The sequence below is a fragment of the Sciurus carolinensis genome, chromosome 4 (genome assembly GCF_902686445.1).
Source record: "Sciurus carolinensis chromosome 4, mSciCar1.2, whole genome shotgun sequence".
Classification (NCBI taxonomy): domain Eukaryota; kingdom Metazoa; phylum Chordata; class Mammalia; order Rodentia; family Sciuridae; genus Sciurus; species Sciurus carolinensis.
In genome coordinates this window covers 125,500,874-125,513,209 of record NC_062216.1, presented here as the reverse complement: position 1 = coordinate 125,513,209, position 12,336 = coordinate 125,500,874, and the positions used below count along the sequence as shown (strand labels likewise).

Genomic DNA, 12,336 nt, shown 5'->3' with positions numbered 1-12,336 from the left:
CAATGGAGACAGAGTCCTCTTACATGAGCAGGTCATGGAACTGTGAAGACAGGTGCCCAGTCCTATTTGCTATATTAAATGCTTTAAACACAGTAAAAAAATGTATATACATTGTATTGCATACATGTAAACACATACACAACACACACACACACACACAACCCAAAGTGGTGAACAAAGCAATTGTGATGACTGTGGAACCAGACTTAGAACCAAACTTCCATTCTCCCATTTGAACCCCCTGAAGAATTTTTGAAAAACCACATATCCTGTCACATACTTAAAGTTGTCATCTACATTTTTTTCTCCTCCAATTTAAATGTAATTTGTTGTAAATATGCTTTAAGTATATTTCTGCCAAGATCTTGAAGCCACTGTCTTAACTCAAACTCATGGGAAATGTCCATTATGTAATCTAATTGCCAAAGCCATCCCTCACTCCGTCACCCAGGAAGCTAATCAGACTTAACTCCCTGTCAGAAAAGAAGTCAGTCTTTATTTTGCTTCAAATAAACAATGATGCACCAGCCTCCTCACCCTGCCATCTTACTTCTGAACTGCAGTTCTGAGGGACAGAAAGATGGACAAAAGAGGAGTAAAACCCTTGCCATGTGTCCCGACCCGCGGGACATCAACGCAGGACAGCAAACCTAAGAGAGAAGGAATGAAGGGACAAGAGACACAGGGAGTGACAGCAAGACAGGAATTCTGATCAAGCTGCAAATTTTTATTGTTCTCACGGGTATTTATGCTGAGGGAATGAGGGGTATGACGAGGTGCAGCCTGGTTGGTTGTGTTCTTCTGCTGGGTTCCTGATAGGGTGCAAATTCGCGCTGGCGGGAAGGTGAAGTTCGCGCCGGCGGGAAAGTGTAGTCCCGGAAGAGAAGCCGTGGGCGCCATAGGCGCCATACTGTCAGAATTATCAGCCAGGAGGGGGGGGAGGGGCACTGCTGCTTATTGTAAAGGTCAGAATGTTCTCAGAATGAGAACTTCTTGGTCCCTGACATTTCCCCCTTTCTTATATAAAATTATTGACCATTTTTCGATAGCCATATTTTAAGGGGGTGATAGAGGTTATGTGGCGAGACGGGGGCACAGCTTGCCTGAACAGGTATAGGGCTGGAGTGACAATCCCTCGGGAACTGCGCCTGTCTTAGGTTGTCCGTGGCAGAGCAACATCCTTACCCGTCATTGGATAATGAGGCTCTGGCCCTCATTTCCTGTCTTAGGTTGGTATGAGCTCTCACGAATCTTACCCGTCATTGGCTGTCCAGTTCAGCTCACAGGGGTGATGGTCTTTTAAGATCACCATCGCGATCCATCATCTCCAGTCGATGGTAATGAACCTGAATAGGTTTCGCCTGTATAGCCTCAATTTGAGCTTTAAGAAAAGCCATGATCTTGTTGAATATCAAAGGACCTATAGATACAATAAGCAGCAAGCAAAGGAGGGGACCTAGGAAGGGAAGGAGATAGGGAAGGAGTCCACTGAATCCAGTCCATAGTGGATTATCAGCCAGTGCTTGTCGGCGTTTTTCTAAGTCTTCCTGCAGCTGTTTGATCTTGTCCTTAACAATTCCTGACTTGTTGGCATAGAAACAGCATTTTTCCTGCAAAGCCAGACAAATGCCTCCCTGTTCGGCAGTTAGAAGGTCTAAACCTCTCCTATTTTGTAGGACCACTTCTGCTAAGGAATCCACCTGATCTTGAAGATCTTGTATGGTACTTGAGAGTATCTGTACATCAGAAATCAATTGTCTGGATAATTTTGTATATTGAGTAAGAGAGACCCCCAAACCAGCAGTACCTGAGGCCACTGCTGTAGTTATTCCAAGTCCTGCAAGTAAAGGGATAAAGGTGACAGCACGTTTAGCTCGTCCTGCAATGTGATCAATTGTTGGTATAGGAACAGGCTCGTCTCCTGGAATAATATCTACATCTGGGAGCAAGGCAGCTAAGACACATAGTCCAGTCCAGTTGGCTGGCAGTTGAGTGAAAGCCTTATTACCTCCACAGACAAATACGGTGCCATTAGGGGGGCACAATGGCTGTGAAAATTTGAATGTCTCAGAGCAATCACTAAATGTCATAATCCCTACATTTAAATCCCAGGTATTATTATAGCCAGGTGAGAAAAAGCAAGTAGTATTGGAAAATGTGAATGGCTGTACCAAAAATGGTGGAGTCGGTAGACAATTTTTACTGGTTAAATTGGACCATGGTGTATTAGGATAGGTTACATTTCCAGCAATTTTTCTAGTAGGGGTAGCAGCTGAGTCATTTCTATAATCAATTGGAATAGCTAATGGAGCGGGATATCCTAACTGCAAGCAAAGCCAACAATCTGCAGTCAAGGGAGAATTAGACCGATTAAGCAAGGCATAAGTGGCTTCAAGAATATCGTAAGTGGCAGGGTCTATCTCAGAAGGTCTGTGTTTAGGTAATGCTAGTGGGTGATATAAGAGACTAGGATGCAGTTCCTCGTACATCCGTTGAATTTTCTCATAGACTTGTTTGGCTCTATTAGAATCTTGTGGGCCTCCTCCATCAGATACATGTAGGGGGGCTATAGTAGACCAACAAACTGTTTGCCCTACTAAGTCTGCAGGACATGATGCAACACTTAATTTTCCAGGGGTATTAGACCAATCCCCTCCAGTTGATCCTGTATGGGACCTTAACAAAGTGGTAGTAAAATAGATTTTACCCCCTGAGGAACAGGTTTGAGCGGAGGAATAACAAGAACTATGGAAGGAAGTGTGAAAGGTTGTGCAAGAACAGGGTGCAGGTTTGCCATTAACTGGGGGAATAATTTGTGGTTTTGTGATACAAGACCACTGAGTATGCGTTTCCCAAACTGCGATGTGACTGCCGCAATCTATCTCTTGGCGTTGTTTCGGGAGATTACCAACGTATGATGGCTTGTGATTTGCCTCATCAGTACTCAATATAAATCCTCCCTCACACTTACATGGTTTGTTTCTGAGCTCCAGTAAATACTCACGAGCCGCAGCAGGGTCCTCAAGTCCTGCATGGCTGTGGGAGAGCAGTGAACAGGCAGCCATTATCCAGAGAAGCAATGGTGTGCAGTCACAGGGTCTGTCATTCAGGGGATTTTTCGCATAGATTGTCGGCTGCATCTATAAGAGAGGAAGATTCATCCTCAGGGGGAAGGTTTCCGTCCCTGGGTTGTGGTAAATCATTGACCTGTTTGACCAGGCGTTCTGGTAACCATCTTGGGGCTGCTTGTTCTTGATCTAAAATACAAGCTGAGCCTCGTCCCCAAATGAGGACGGGATCTGGGCCTTTCCATTTATTTGTTAAAGGATCGCGCCACATAACAGATGGGCGAGCAGAATTAGAAGAGGGATGCCAATGTCTGTCTGCGGTCGAATGTCCTTCATTGTCTAGGGTAAGAAAGTTAAGAGCAAATAATGCATGATTAAGGCGATCCCTGGGAGTGGTAAATGCAAGGGAAGAGGCCTTAAGGCGGGTAAGCCAGGTTTTTAAGGTGAGGTGTGCACGTTCCACAATGCCTTGCCCTTGAGGGTTATATGGAATTCCAGTAGTATGAGAGATTTGAAGAGTGGCACAAAACTGTTTGAACTTGGTACTGGTATATGCAGGGCCATTATCTGTCTTAATATGTGCTGGCTTTCCCATTATGGAAAAGGCTGAGACAAGATGAGAAATGACATCCTTGGTAGCTTCTCCGCAATGCGGTGATGCAAAAATAAAGCCACTAAAGGTATCTATGGAAACATGTATGTACTTTGTTTTCCCAAATTCAGGAAAGTGAGTAACATCCATCTGCCAAATCTGATTGGGCAGTAATCCTCGAGGGTTAACACCCAGATGTTGAATAGGAAGGGAGACAACGCAAGCAGGACACGCTTTTACAATTTCCCTTGCTTGTTGCCTGGTAATTTTACAGAGTAACCGAAGGCTCTGAGAATTTAAGTGGTGAAGTTTGTGTAAATCTGTGGCCTCTTGGATGGATCCAATAAGAACTGGGAAAAGAGACCGAGTGGCTGCATCAGCCTGAGCATTACCCCGTGATAGGGGACCGGGAAGATCAGAATGTGCTCTAATGTGTCCTAAGAAAAATGGATATTTTCTAGCCTGAATTAGTTGTTGAAGCTGGTTAAACAAAAAGGCTGCATTGGAGGAAGCCTTAATGGCGGGTGAAATCTCCAATAGGGGCACAGAATGGGCAATGTAAGCACTGTCTGTATAAATATTAATAGGTTTATCAAAAAATGTCATAAAGACTTGTGTTATAGCAAACAATTCTACAAGCTGTGCTGATGGATAAGCAGTGTCAAAGGTGGTAGGCTGATTATCAACAACAAAGGCTGCACGGCCATTGCTGGAGCCATCTGTAAAAACAGTAAGGGCTTGTGGAATAGGAGCCTTCCGAGTAACCCGAGGAAAAATAAATGGATGTAACTGAGCAAAATGCAAAAGGGGGTCATTGGGAAGGTGGTTATCGATTATTCCCAAAAAGCCTGATAGAGCAATACCCCATTCATCCCTCGTCTGTAGCAAAAATTGGGTTTGATCCTTAGTGTATGGAATTAGAATGTTATCAGGGTCTTTGCCAAAATGTTGTCGAGAAAGCAAGCGACCTTTAATAATGATAGAAGCTACCTGAGCAGGATAGACAGCAATAACTTTAGAGGATGTGGCGGGCAAATGAACCCAGAGCAAGGGGCAACCCTTATTTTTAAAATGTGGATCCCGCTGCCAGAATAGTCCTGTGGGTGTATGAGGGGTGTGTAATATAACCAAAACCAAAGGAAGGTTATATTTGTGTAACAAATTGTTGAGCGATGGCTTCTGTGACTTGAATTAATGCTTGCCGTGCCTCGGGAGTAAGCTCTCGAGGAGAAGAAGGGTCAGGATCTCCCCTTAAAATATCATTAAGAGGCAAAAGCACATAGGTGGGTAGTTTTAAATATGGTCTTAGCCATTGGATATCCCCTAGTAGTTTTTGGAAATCGTTAAGAGTGTGGAGATGGTCCACACGCAATTGTATATTAGGGATTTGAATTTGATTAGTTTGAAGTTTGAGGCCCAAGTAGGTGTAGGGGTCCTGTGTTTGAACCTTATCAGGGGCTATCTGAAGTCCCAAGGCAGTAAGGGCTTTATAGAGATCCAAATAACAATTGTTAAGATCATAGGTATTAGGTGCAGCAATTAACAAATCATCCATATAATGTAATATATAAACTTGTGGCCACCACTCTCTCACAGGGTCTACCGCTTGAGCAACATATTTTTGGCAAAGACTAGGACTGTTAGCCATACCCTGGGGAAGGACCTTCCATTGAAATCTTTGCATAGGGCCCTGAAAATTGATGCGGGGGAGGCTGAAAGCAAAATAGGGTCTGTCCTCAGGATGTAAAGGAATAGTAAAAAAGCAATCTTTTAAGTCGATGACCATTTTATAATAGTCCCTAGGAATAGCTACCGGTGTAGGGATGCCTGGCCGTAATGCCCCCATCGGGCGCATAACCTTATTGATAGCGCGCAAATCCTGTAAAAGGCGCCATTTGCCTGATTTCTTCTTAATAACAAAAATAGGAGTATTCCAGGGTGAGGTTGAGGGTTCCACATGGCCGGCTGTCAACTGTTCCTGTACTAACATGGAGGCAGCCTCTAATTTTTCTTGGGTAAGGGGCCACTGATCCACCCACACAGGAGTTTGAGTTTCCCAAATAATTTTGTCTGCATGGGGTACAGGAGGGTCAGGGACCGACACTAAAAATCCAAATACCCAAGTCCAAATTTGTCTGTTTTTTGTGTGGGCTGTACAGGCTCAACCTGTCCTTGTCCTAGCCTCCCAAGGCCTGTACCAGGGATAAAGCCCATACGAAGCATTTGATGAGTGACTAAAGAGTCGGGACTAGCAAGAGTAACTTTCATTTGGCTTAGAATGTCTCGTCCCCAAAGGTTGACAGGGAGATCAGGAACAACAAAGGGGGTAACGGTTCCTTTATTCCCTGTGTTATCTTTTGTGTCAGTCCAATTAAGCACCCTGGAGCTAACTAAGGGGTTTCTTGACTGCCCTATTCCTTTAAGGTCAGTTAGTGATGAGGTGAGGGGCCATTCTGATGGCCAATATTTTTGAGAAATAACTGTGGCGTCCACACCAGTATCTAGGATCCCTTGGAATTTCTTTCCTTCAATAAATAAGGTAAGAGTGGGTCTTTTGTGGGAGATAGGTTGGACCCAATACACATCAGAGGAACCTAAAGAGGCTGTGTTTCCTGGTGAATTTCCTGAATTGAGGGGAAGGAGTATTAATTGTGCAATTTTTGTTCCTGCAGGGATGGCCGCTACTCCGTTAACAGCTGTGGCCAGTATTTTAATTTCTCCAGTGTAATCATCATCAATGATGCCAGGGAAGACCTGAACACCTTGTAAGGTGGTAGAAGCTCTCCCAAGAATAAGAGCACACATATGAGGTGGAGGGGGGCCTACAACCCCAGTGGGTATTATTTGAGGTCCTTGCATAGAGTCTAATATTGTATCGGTGGAGGCACAGAGGTCCAATCCTGCGCTGCCTGGGGTAGCACGTTGGAGGGAGGTGATTGTGGAGAAGGACAGGGAGCCTGGATTGGGTTGGGAGTCTGAGAGGGAACAAACCTTATTGCCCCTGGGTTTGCTCTGGGGGTGGTCGGGGCCAGGGGCTGGCCCCGAGAGGAGTTTCCCGAGAAGTTAGAGGGAATAGGCTGTCCAAGGGCATTGGTCTTGGATCTACACTCCTTGGCCCAGTGGCGACCTTTACCACATTTAGGGCAAAGGGTGAGCGGAGGTGGTTTAGTCCCTGTTTGAGGAGATATGGGTCCTTGACCCAGTTTCCCTGTTGGGCAGTCTCGCGCAAAATGGCCAGGTTGTTTGCAAGTAAAGCAAGTACGTGGGCCAGGGTGGTGAAGGGCCTTGGTGAAGGCGGCACCAATGGCGAGACCCATGGCATGGGCTGTTCCTACCCCGGCACACAGCCTAATGAAGTCAGAAAGGTCCCCTTTATCTTTGTGGGGCCGAAGAACATCTTGACATATTGGGTTGGCATTTTCAAAGGCAAGATATTTTACAAAGGAGCTCTCGTTTTCACTTGGTCCAAGTAAGCGCTCCGCAGTTAGATTAAGCCGGGCAACAAAGTCACTGTAAGGCTCGTCAGGATCCTGACGAATTTTTGCTAGGGAGGTGGTGGCCGAGCCCTTTTGAGGGAGCCGTCTCCAAGCCTGCAAACCAGCAGTTTGAACCTGTGCTAGGAGCCCAGTAGGAAAGCGTGCCTGTTTAGGGTTAGTATCAAATGGCGTATTACCCACTAGTTTAACATAGGTCCAGGATTTAGAGGAAGCCTTGGTTGAATTTTTTTGGGCAGTTTCCCGACAGTATTCCCTAAAGTCTGCGTTCCACAACAGGAAGTCACCCGCACTGAGGGTGGCTCGGGCCAAAAATTTCCAATCATTAGGGGTGAGCCACTGTGTACTATGGTTCTCTAGCAAGGCCAGTGTATAAGGTGCAGTGGGGCCATACTGTGTACAAGCCTTTTTAAGTCTTTCAAGAAAGCGGAGGCTCAGCCTTTTATAAGAACCAAGGGCTCCACTCTGTCCAGAGGTGGGCTCCTCCTCATCCCCTGATTCCTGGTCCTCCTCTTGTTCCCTCTCTGGTTCTACCTCTTGTTCCTCCCCTGATTCCTTTTCCTGACCTCCTTCTAGACCCTCTGCTTTAGTCTGTGCGAGCTGATCTGCTTGACTGCGAGTAACTGGAAAGGCAAGAACAGGCTGACCACGCAGCTTCACCTTACGAGTATTAAGGGGTCTTGGGCCAGTTCGTGTTAACTCCATGCCCAAGGCCAGTGAGCGAAGTTCGGCCTCAAGGGCTTTTAGTTCTTTTAAAAGTTGGATTTGTTCCCACCTATGTTGGAGAGACTCGCGTAAAGGGGTTAGATTAGGCAAGGGAAGTGGGGAAAAAATGTCTGGGGGGGCAGTAGGTCCCTGAGGGGCCGGAGCACAAAAGGCAGGGGATATATAAGAGGGAGGTGGATTTTTAAGAGGTGGCAGGTCTGGAGAATGGTATCGAGCCGCTGCCTCCTCCAGGGTAGCCTCATCCTCTGGGGTCAACTCATCATGGGGATTTAAAACCGGATAAATCTTAGGGGGACTTTTAGGGGACTTTTTTGGTAAGGTGGGGTCTGGGAGGTTCCCGGGGTCTGGGAGGGTCCCAGGGTCCTGAGAAGGCTGAGTAGGGGGCATATGAATACTAACCGAAGGGCATGCCGATGGGGGGCAAGAGGTGGATTGCATTGCCTGCTCCCCAATCTTTACAAGTTTTAAAGTACCACTGTCAAAGGGTGAGCTTTTAAGAATCTCATTAATTAAATTCCAATAAGAAAAGGCAGTGACAGGCACCTTTTGAGGACCAAAAGTCTCATAATAATCTTTGAGGCAGTCTCCTACTCTGAGCCACCTTTTACCATCAATTGACCCCTCAAGGGGAAACCAAGGACACAAATCCTCTATGTATGAAAAGAATGATCTTAAATCCTTTTTCTTAACACGCGCTCCCCGAGTCTTGAGGGCCTCCTTGAGACCCGTCAGAAACAAATCATGTGACGAAACTGCTTGTCCCATGGTGCGTCACTCACCTTGCGCCGGCCTCACTCTCCTCCTGGATCTGACTCCCAGTCGCGTTTACCGAGGCGATCCCGAATCCCGCTTGGCCAAGTCTTCCCCAGAGGGCAGCGTTCGCTTCTCAAACAAAGGCTCGAGCCCCACGTTGGGCGCCAACTGTCCCGACCCGCGGGACATCAACGCAGGACAGCAAACCTAAGAGAGAAGGAATGAAGGGACAAGAGACACAGGGAGTGACAGCAAGACAGGAATTCTGATCAAGCTGCAAATTTTTATTGTTCTCACGGGTATTTATGCTGAGGGAATGAGGGGTATGACGAGGTGCAGCCTGGTTGGTTGTGTTCTTCTGCTGGGTTCCTGATAGGGTGCAAATTCGCGCTGGCGGGAAGGTGAAGTTCGCGCCGGCGGGAAAGTGTAGTCCCGGAAGAGAAGCCGTGGGCGCCATAGGCGCCATACTGTCAGAATTATCAGCCGGGGGGGGGGAGGGGTGCTGCTGCTTATTGTAAAGGTCAGAATGTTCTCAGAATGAGAACTTCTTGGTCCCTGACAGCCATGAGTTTGCCTGGTTAAGATGAGACCTGGGTTCTAAATGACCTGCTCATTGAAATGAGCCTTTCCTAACTTATTTCTTGATTTGGCAGCTGAGGTTTTTTTTTTAATCTCCCAAGCCAAGCAAAAATTTGAAATGGATGATAAATGTCTTTCATTCGTAATGTGGCAGAAGAGCAATTAAAAGAGGGGAAGTGAGACAGAGGAACTGGCATGGTGTCAGCTACATCAGGGGAAGAAGTGCTTGTGGAATTTGGGGATCTGAAAATTGATTCTACTGAAGTTATGAGTTGAACCCCCAGGGAGGTTGGCAAGTCGCCTTGGGTACCTGAAGTGGCTGTTCTGAACCTTTGGTATCAGCTATAAAACACAATAACCATAGTACCTACCTTCAAATTTGGCTCTGAAGAATAAAGAAGGTACACAAATAGAGCACTTTGTGAGTGATAAGCACCACTGTATGCTCGAGGTTGTCGCTGCTGTTGCTATTGCTATGTGCCAGCCCTCTGCTGACTGACGGGGTCTTTTCTCAATAGGTTCAACAATCCCCAGGCCCAGTCCTAACACTTTGTTTATGTTTTAGGCACCAGTTTTCAGGCCTCAGGATACAATTTCAACACCTATGACTGGAGGAGTCCGAAACAGAGAGGCAGCTTGTCCCCGGTCCCCAAGCCTCGAAGCCAGACTTACCCAGATGTGGGACTGAATAATGAAGAGTGGGACCGGTCCACAACCAGTGGGTAAGGTTTCCATCCACTGCTGCCCCACCCAAGATGACTTTGTGGCCAGTCATTTGGGCAAGATTTGAAGTTCTCTATTTCCAGTGGCACATGATGTTAGCATTGACTTCCTGAAGCCATGGTGGCCATAAGGCAGTTTCTAAAACTTCTGCCTGACCAGCCTGGCACCACTACACAAGCAGAGCTAGATTTCCTCTAAAGACAACAGTGGTAGCACAGGGGGAAGTCACCGTTTTTGTTTTTTGGTTTTCTTTTTTCTTTTTTGAGACAGGGTCTCACTAATTTGCCGAGGCGAGGCCTCAGACTCTCTGTCCTCCTGCCTTAGCCTCCTGAGTAACTGGGATTACAGGTGTGCACCACCATTCCTGGCTCTGGAAGTCAACTTCTATAAACCATGTCCTCCCTTTGTGCACTACTCCTTCTCGTTTCTTTTTGATTTTTATTTTTCCAGTGCTTACCCATTTATTGTTTTGAATCAGTTAAGATGTGTCCCCATGTTGCACTCCATTCCAACAGGGCTGTGTCAATGCAGCACATTTAGAAGTAGCTGTGAATGAACCAGCCTTTCATTCTTTACAAGACTTTGCATTTCCTAAACATCCTTACACCCAAGCTGGTTTTACTTGGAGATCAGAGTTAAAAGAAAGCCAGATTCAAATGCTCTCTCTCTCTCTCTCTCTCTCTCTTAATCTTTATTTAATTTGTTTTTTGTGCATGTGAGATAAAAGAGAAATGTTCTGCATACAGGAGGAAAATTATGTTTGGTAAATTCTCAACCTTGACTGTGTTTCGTGGTGTCAGTTTTGCAGGGACTTCTGACAGTGCAGAGGCTGAGCAAGAGGAGAACTTCTGGTCTCAAGCACTGGAGGATTTAGAAACATGTGGACAGTCAGGAATTCTGCGAGAACTCGAGGTAGCCTCGGTCCTGCTATTTGCTTTATTGTTTCTACATTCATTTTTTGGTCCTTTTAAGTTTGCACTGATCACACCAGTTCATTTAAAAGCTTTAACCCCTTTCCACAGGAGAAAGCTGACAGGCGTGTGTCTTTGAGAAACATGACTCTCTTGGTAGCTACCCTTTATGTTTATATTTTTGCTTGTGAAGCTGCCTCCCCTGCCTCCTTGCCTTCTGGACAGCAATTTGATTTTATATGATGCAGTTGAAAGTATTATTTCCTGTTCCCACCCCAAGCTTACTGACTTGTGGCTTCTGCCATTGCTCCCTGCTAACCCTGACTGTTCCCTACCAAATGGCTAAGGAGCAAGCTAAGTCTCCCAGCAGTGGCGCATCTCATTCTCTTAGTTGCTTTAGAAAGGTTTCTTTGGCATGTTTTCATTTGTACCTGGTATAGAAGTGAATTTGATGTCAAGAGGAACATAAGAGGAAATTTCATTGTGTTTTTGTTTTGCCTCTAAAGGAGATGATAATGCAGCTGGCAAACAAGGCCAGTCTATTTGATAAGCAGGCAAAATATTACATAGTACTTTGCTGTTAATTGCAAATCCTGATTCCATATTAACTTCATGTGAATCTGAGTAGGAACAAGATGGAGCGGAACGGCTTGAACTCCTGGCCGTACTGTAATCAAAGCCATGAATTCGCTGACAGTATTCACACTTTAGTCTGGGAAGCCCTGGACTATTTCCTTTTATGTTCTTTTAAATTTTCCAAGCTGTTAAAATTTTTTAAAAAGTGGCAAAAGTCTCATTTTTATTTTGATGTCATAAAAGGTCCCCAAATCACCATAAGGAATGTGAATGGCATAACTGGGTGAAACTCTTGCAATTCTAAAATGATTACTCATCTTTATATTATTTTGCTTTTCGATTGCATGTGTGGATATTTTATGTGATTCTAATGTTTGTGAATCTGCAAAGAAAATTATAAAAAAATATTAGTTTGAATTTATAAACATCATAGTATTACCTGGCATGAATTTCAGCTTCAGAGCACAGTTAAAGGACCTGGATATGGATTATGGATAATTCTATATAATTTAAATGAATAAATATGTGAGCAATTGATTTCTTTTTATATAATTTTCAAAAAGAACAGAATTCTTAAGTGTCAGCTGGTTTATTTAAACATTTACCACCTCCTGTATGTAGAAAGATGAGTCAAAGTGGCCCAAAGTTAGCAAGGCATTGACAATATTCACGATTTGATTCATAATTCTTGAGCATACCCTTCTTTCAAAAAACACGTTTGCCTCCTATGCCTTTTTTTTTTGCATTTCAATACTTCTCTTCTGAAGAACAAACTATTCTTCTAACTTCTTTTGTGTTAGGCAAAAAGAAGATATTAAAAGTAATGTAATGAGATTGTTATTTTCACACAGAAATTGAGTTATCTCATGAAAACAACATCCATTAGCATAGAAGTCACGTCATGACCGCCTACG

The 12,336-nt window shown here is 44.9% G+C and overlaps 1 protein-coding gene across 8 annotated transcripts in view; it reads left to right on the top strand.

Annotated features, from left to right (window-relative positions):
* The window catches only part of Grip1 (glutamate receptor interacting protein 1), a 379,314-nt gene that overhangs the window by 340,011 nt on the left and 26,967 nt on the right, over nucleotides 1-12,336 (top strand). For 5 of the 8 annotated variants that reach the window (XM_047550564.1, XM_047550567.1, XM_047550566.1 and 2 more), the window contains 3 exons: nucleotides 9,778-9,934; nucleotides 10,736-10,847; nucleotides 10,958-11,002. In XM_047550564.1, the coding sequence (XP_047406520.1) occupies nucleotides 9,778-9,934; nucleotides 10,736-10,847; nucleotides 10,958-11,002 (314 nt within the window). The remainder of the gene's footprint in view (nucleotides 1-9,777; nucleotides 9,935-10,735; nucleotides 10,848-10,957; nucleotides 11,003-12,336) is intronic. The other 3 variants (XM_047550569.1, XM_047550568.1, XM_047550565.1) reach the window with 1 other exon arrangement.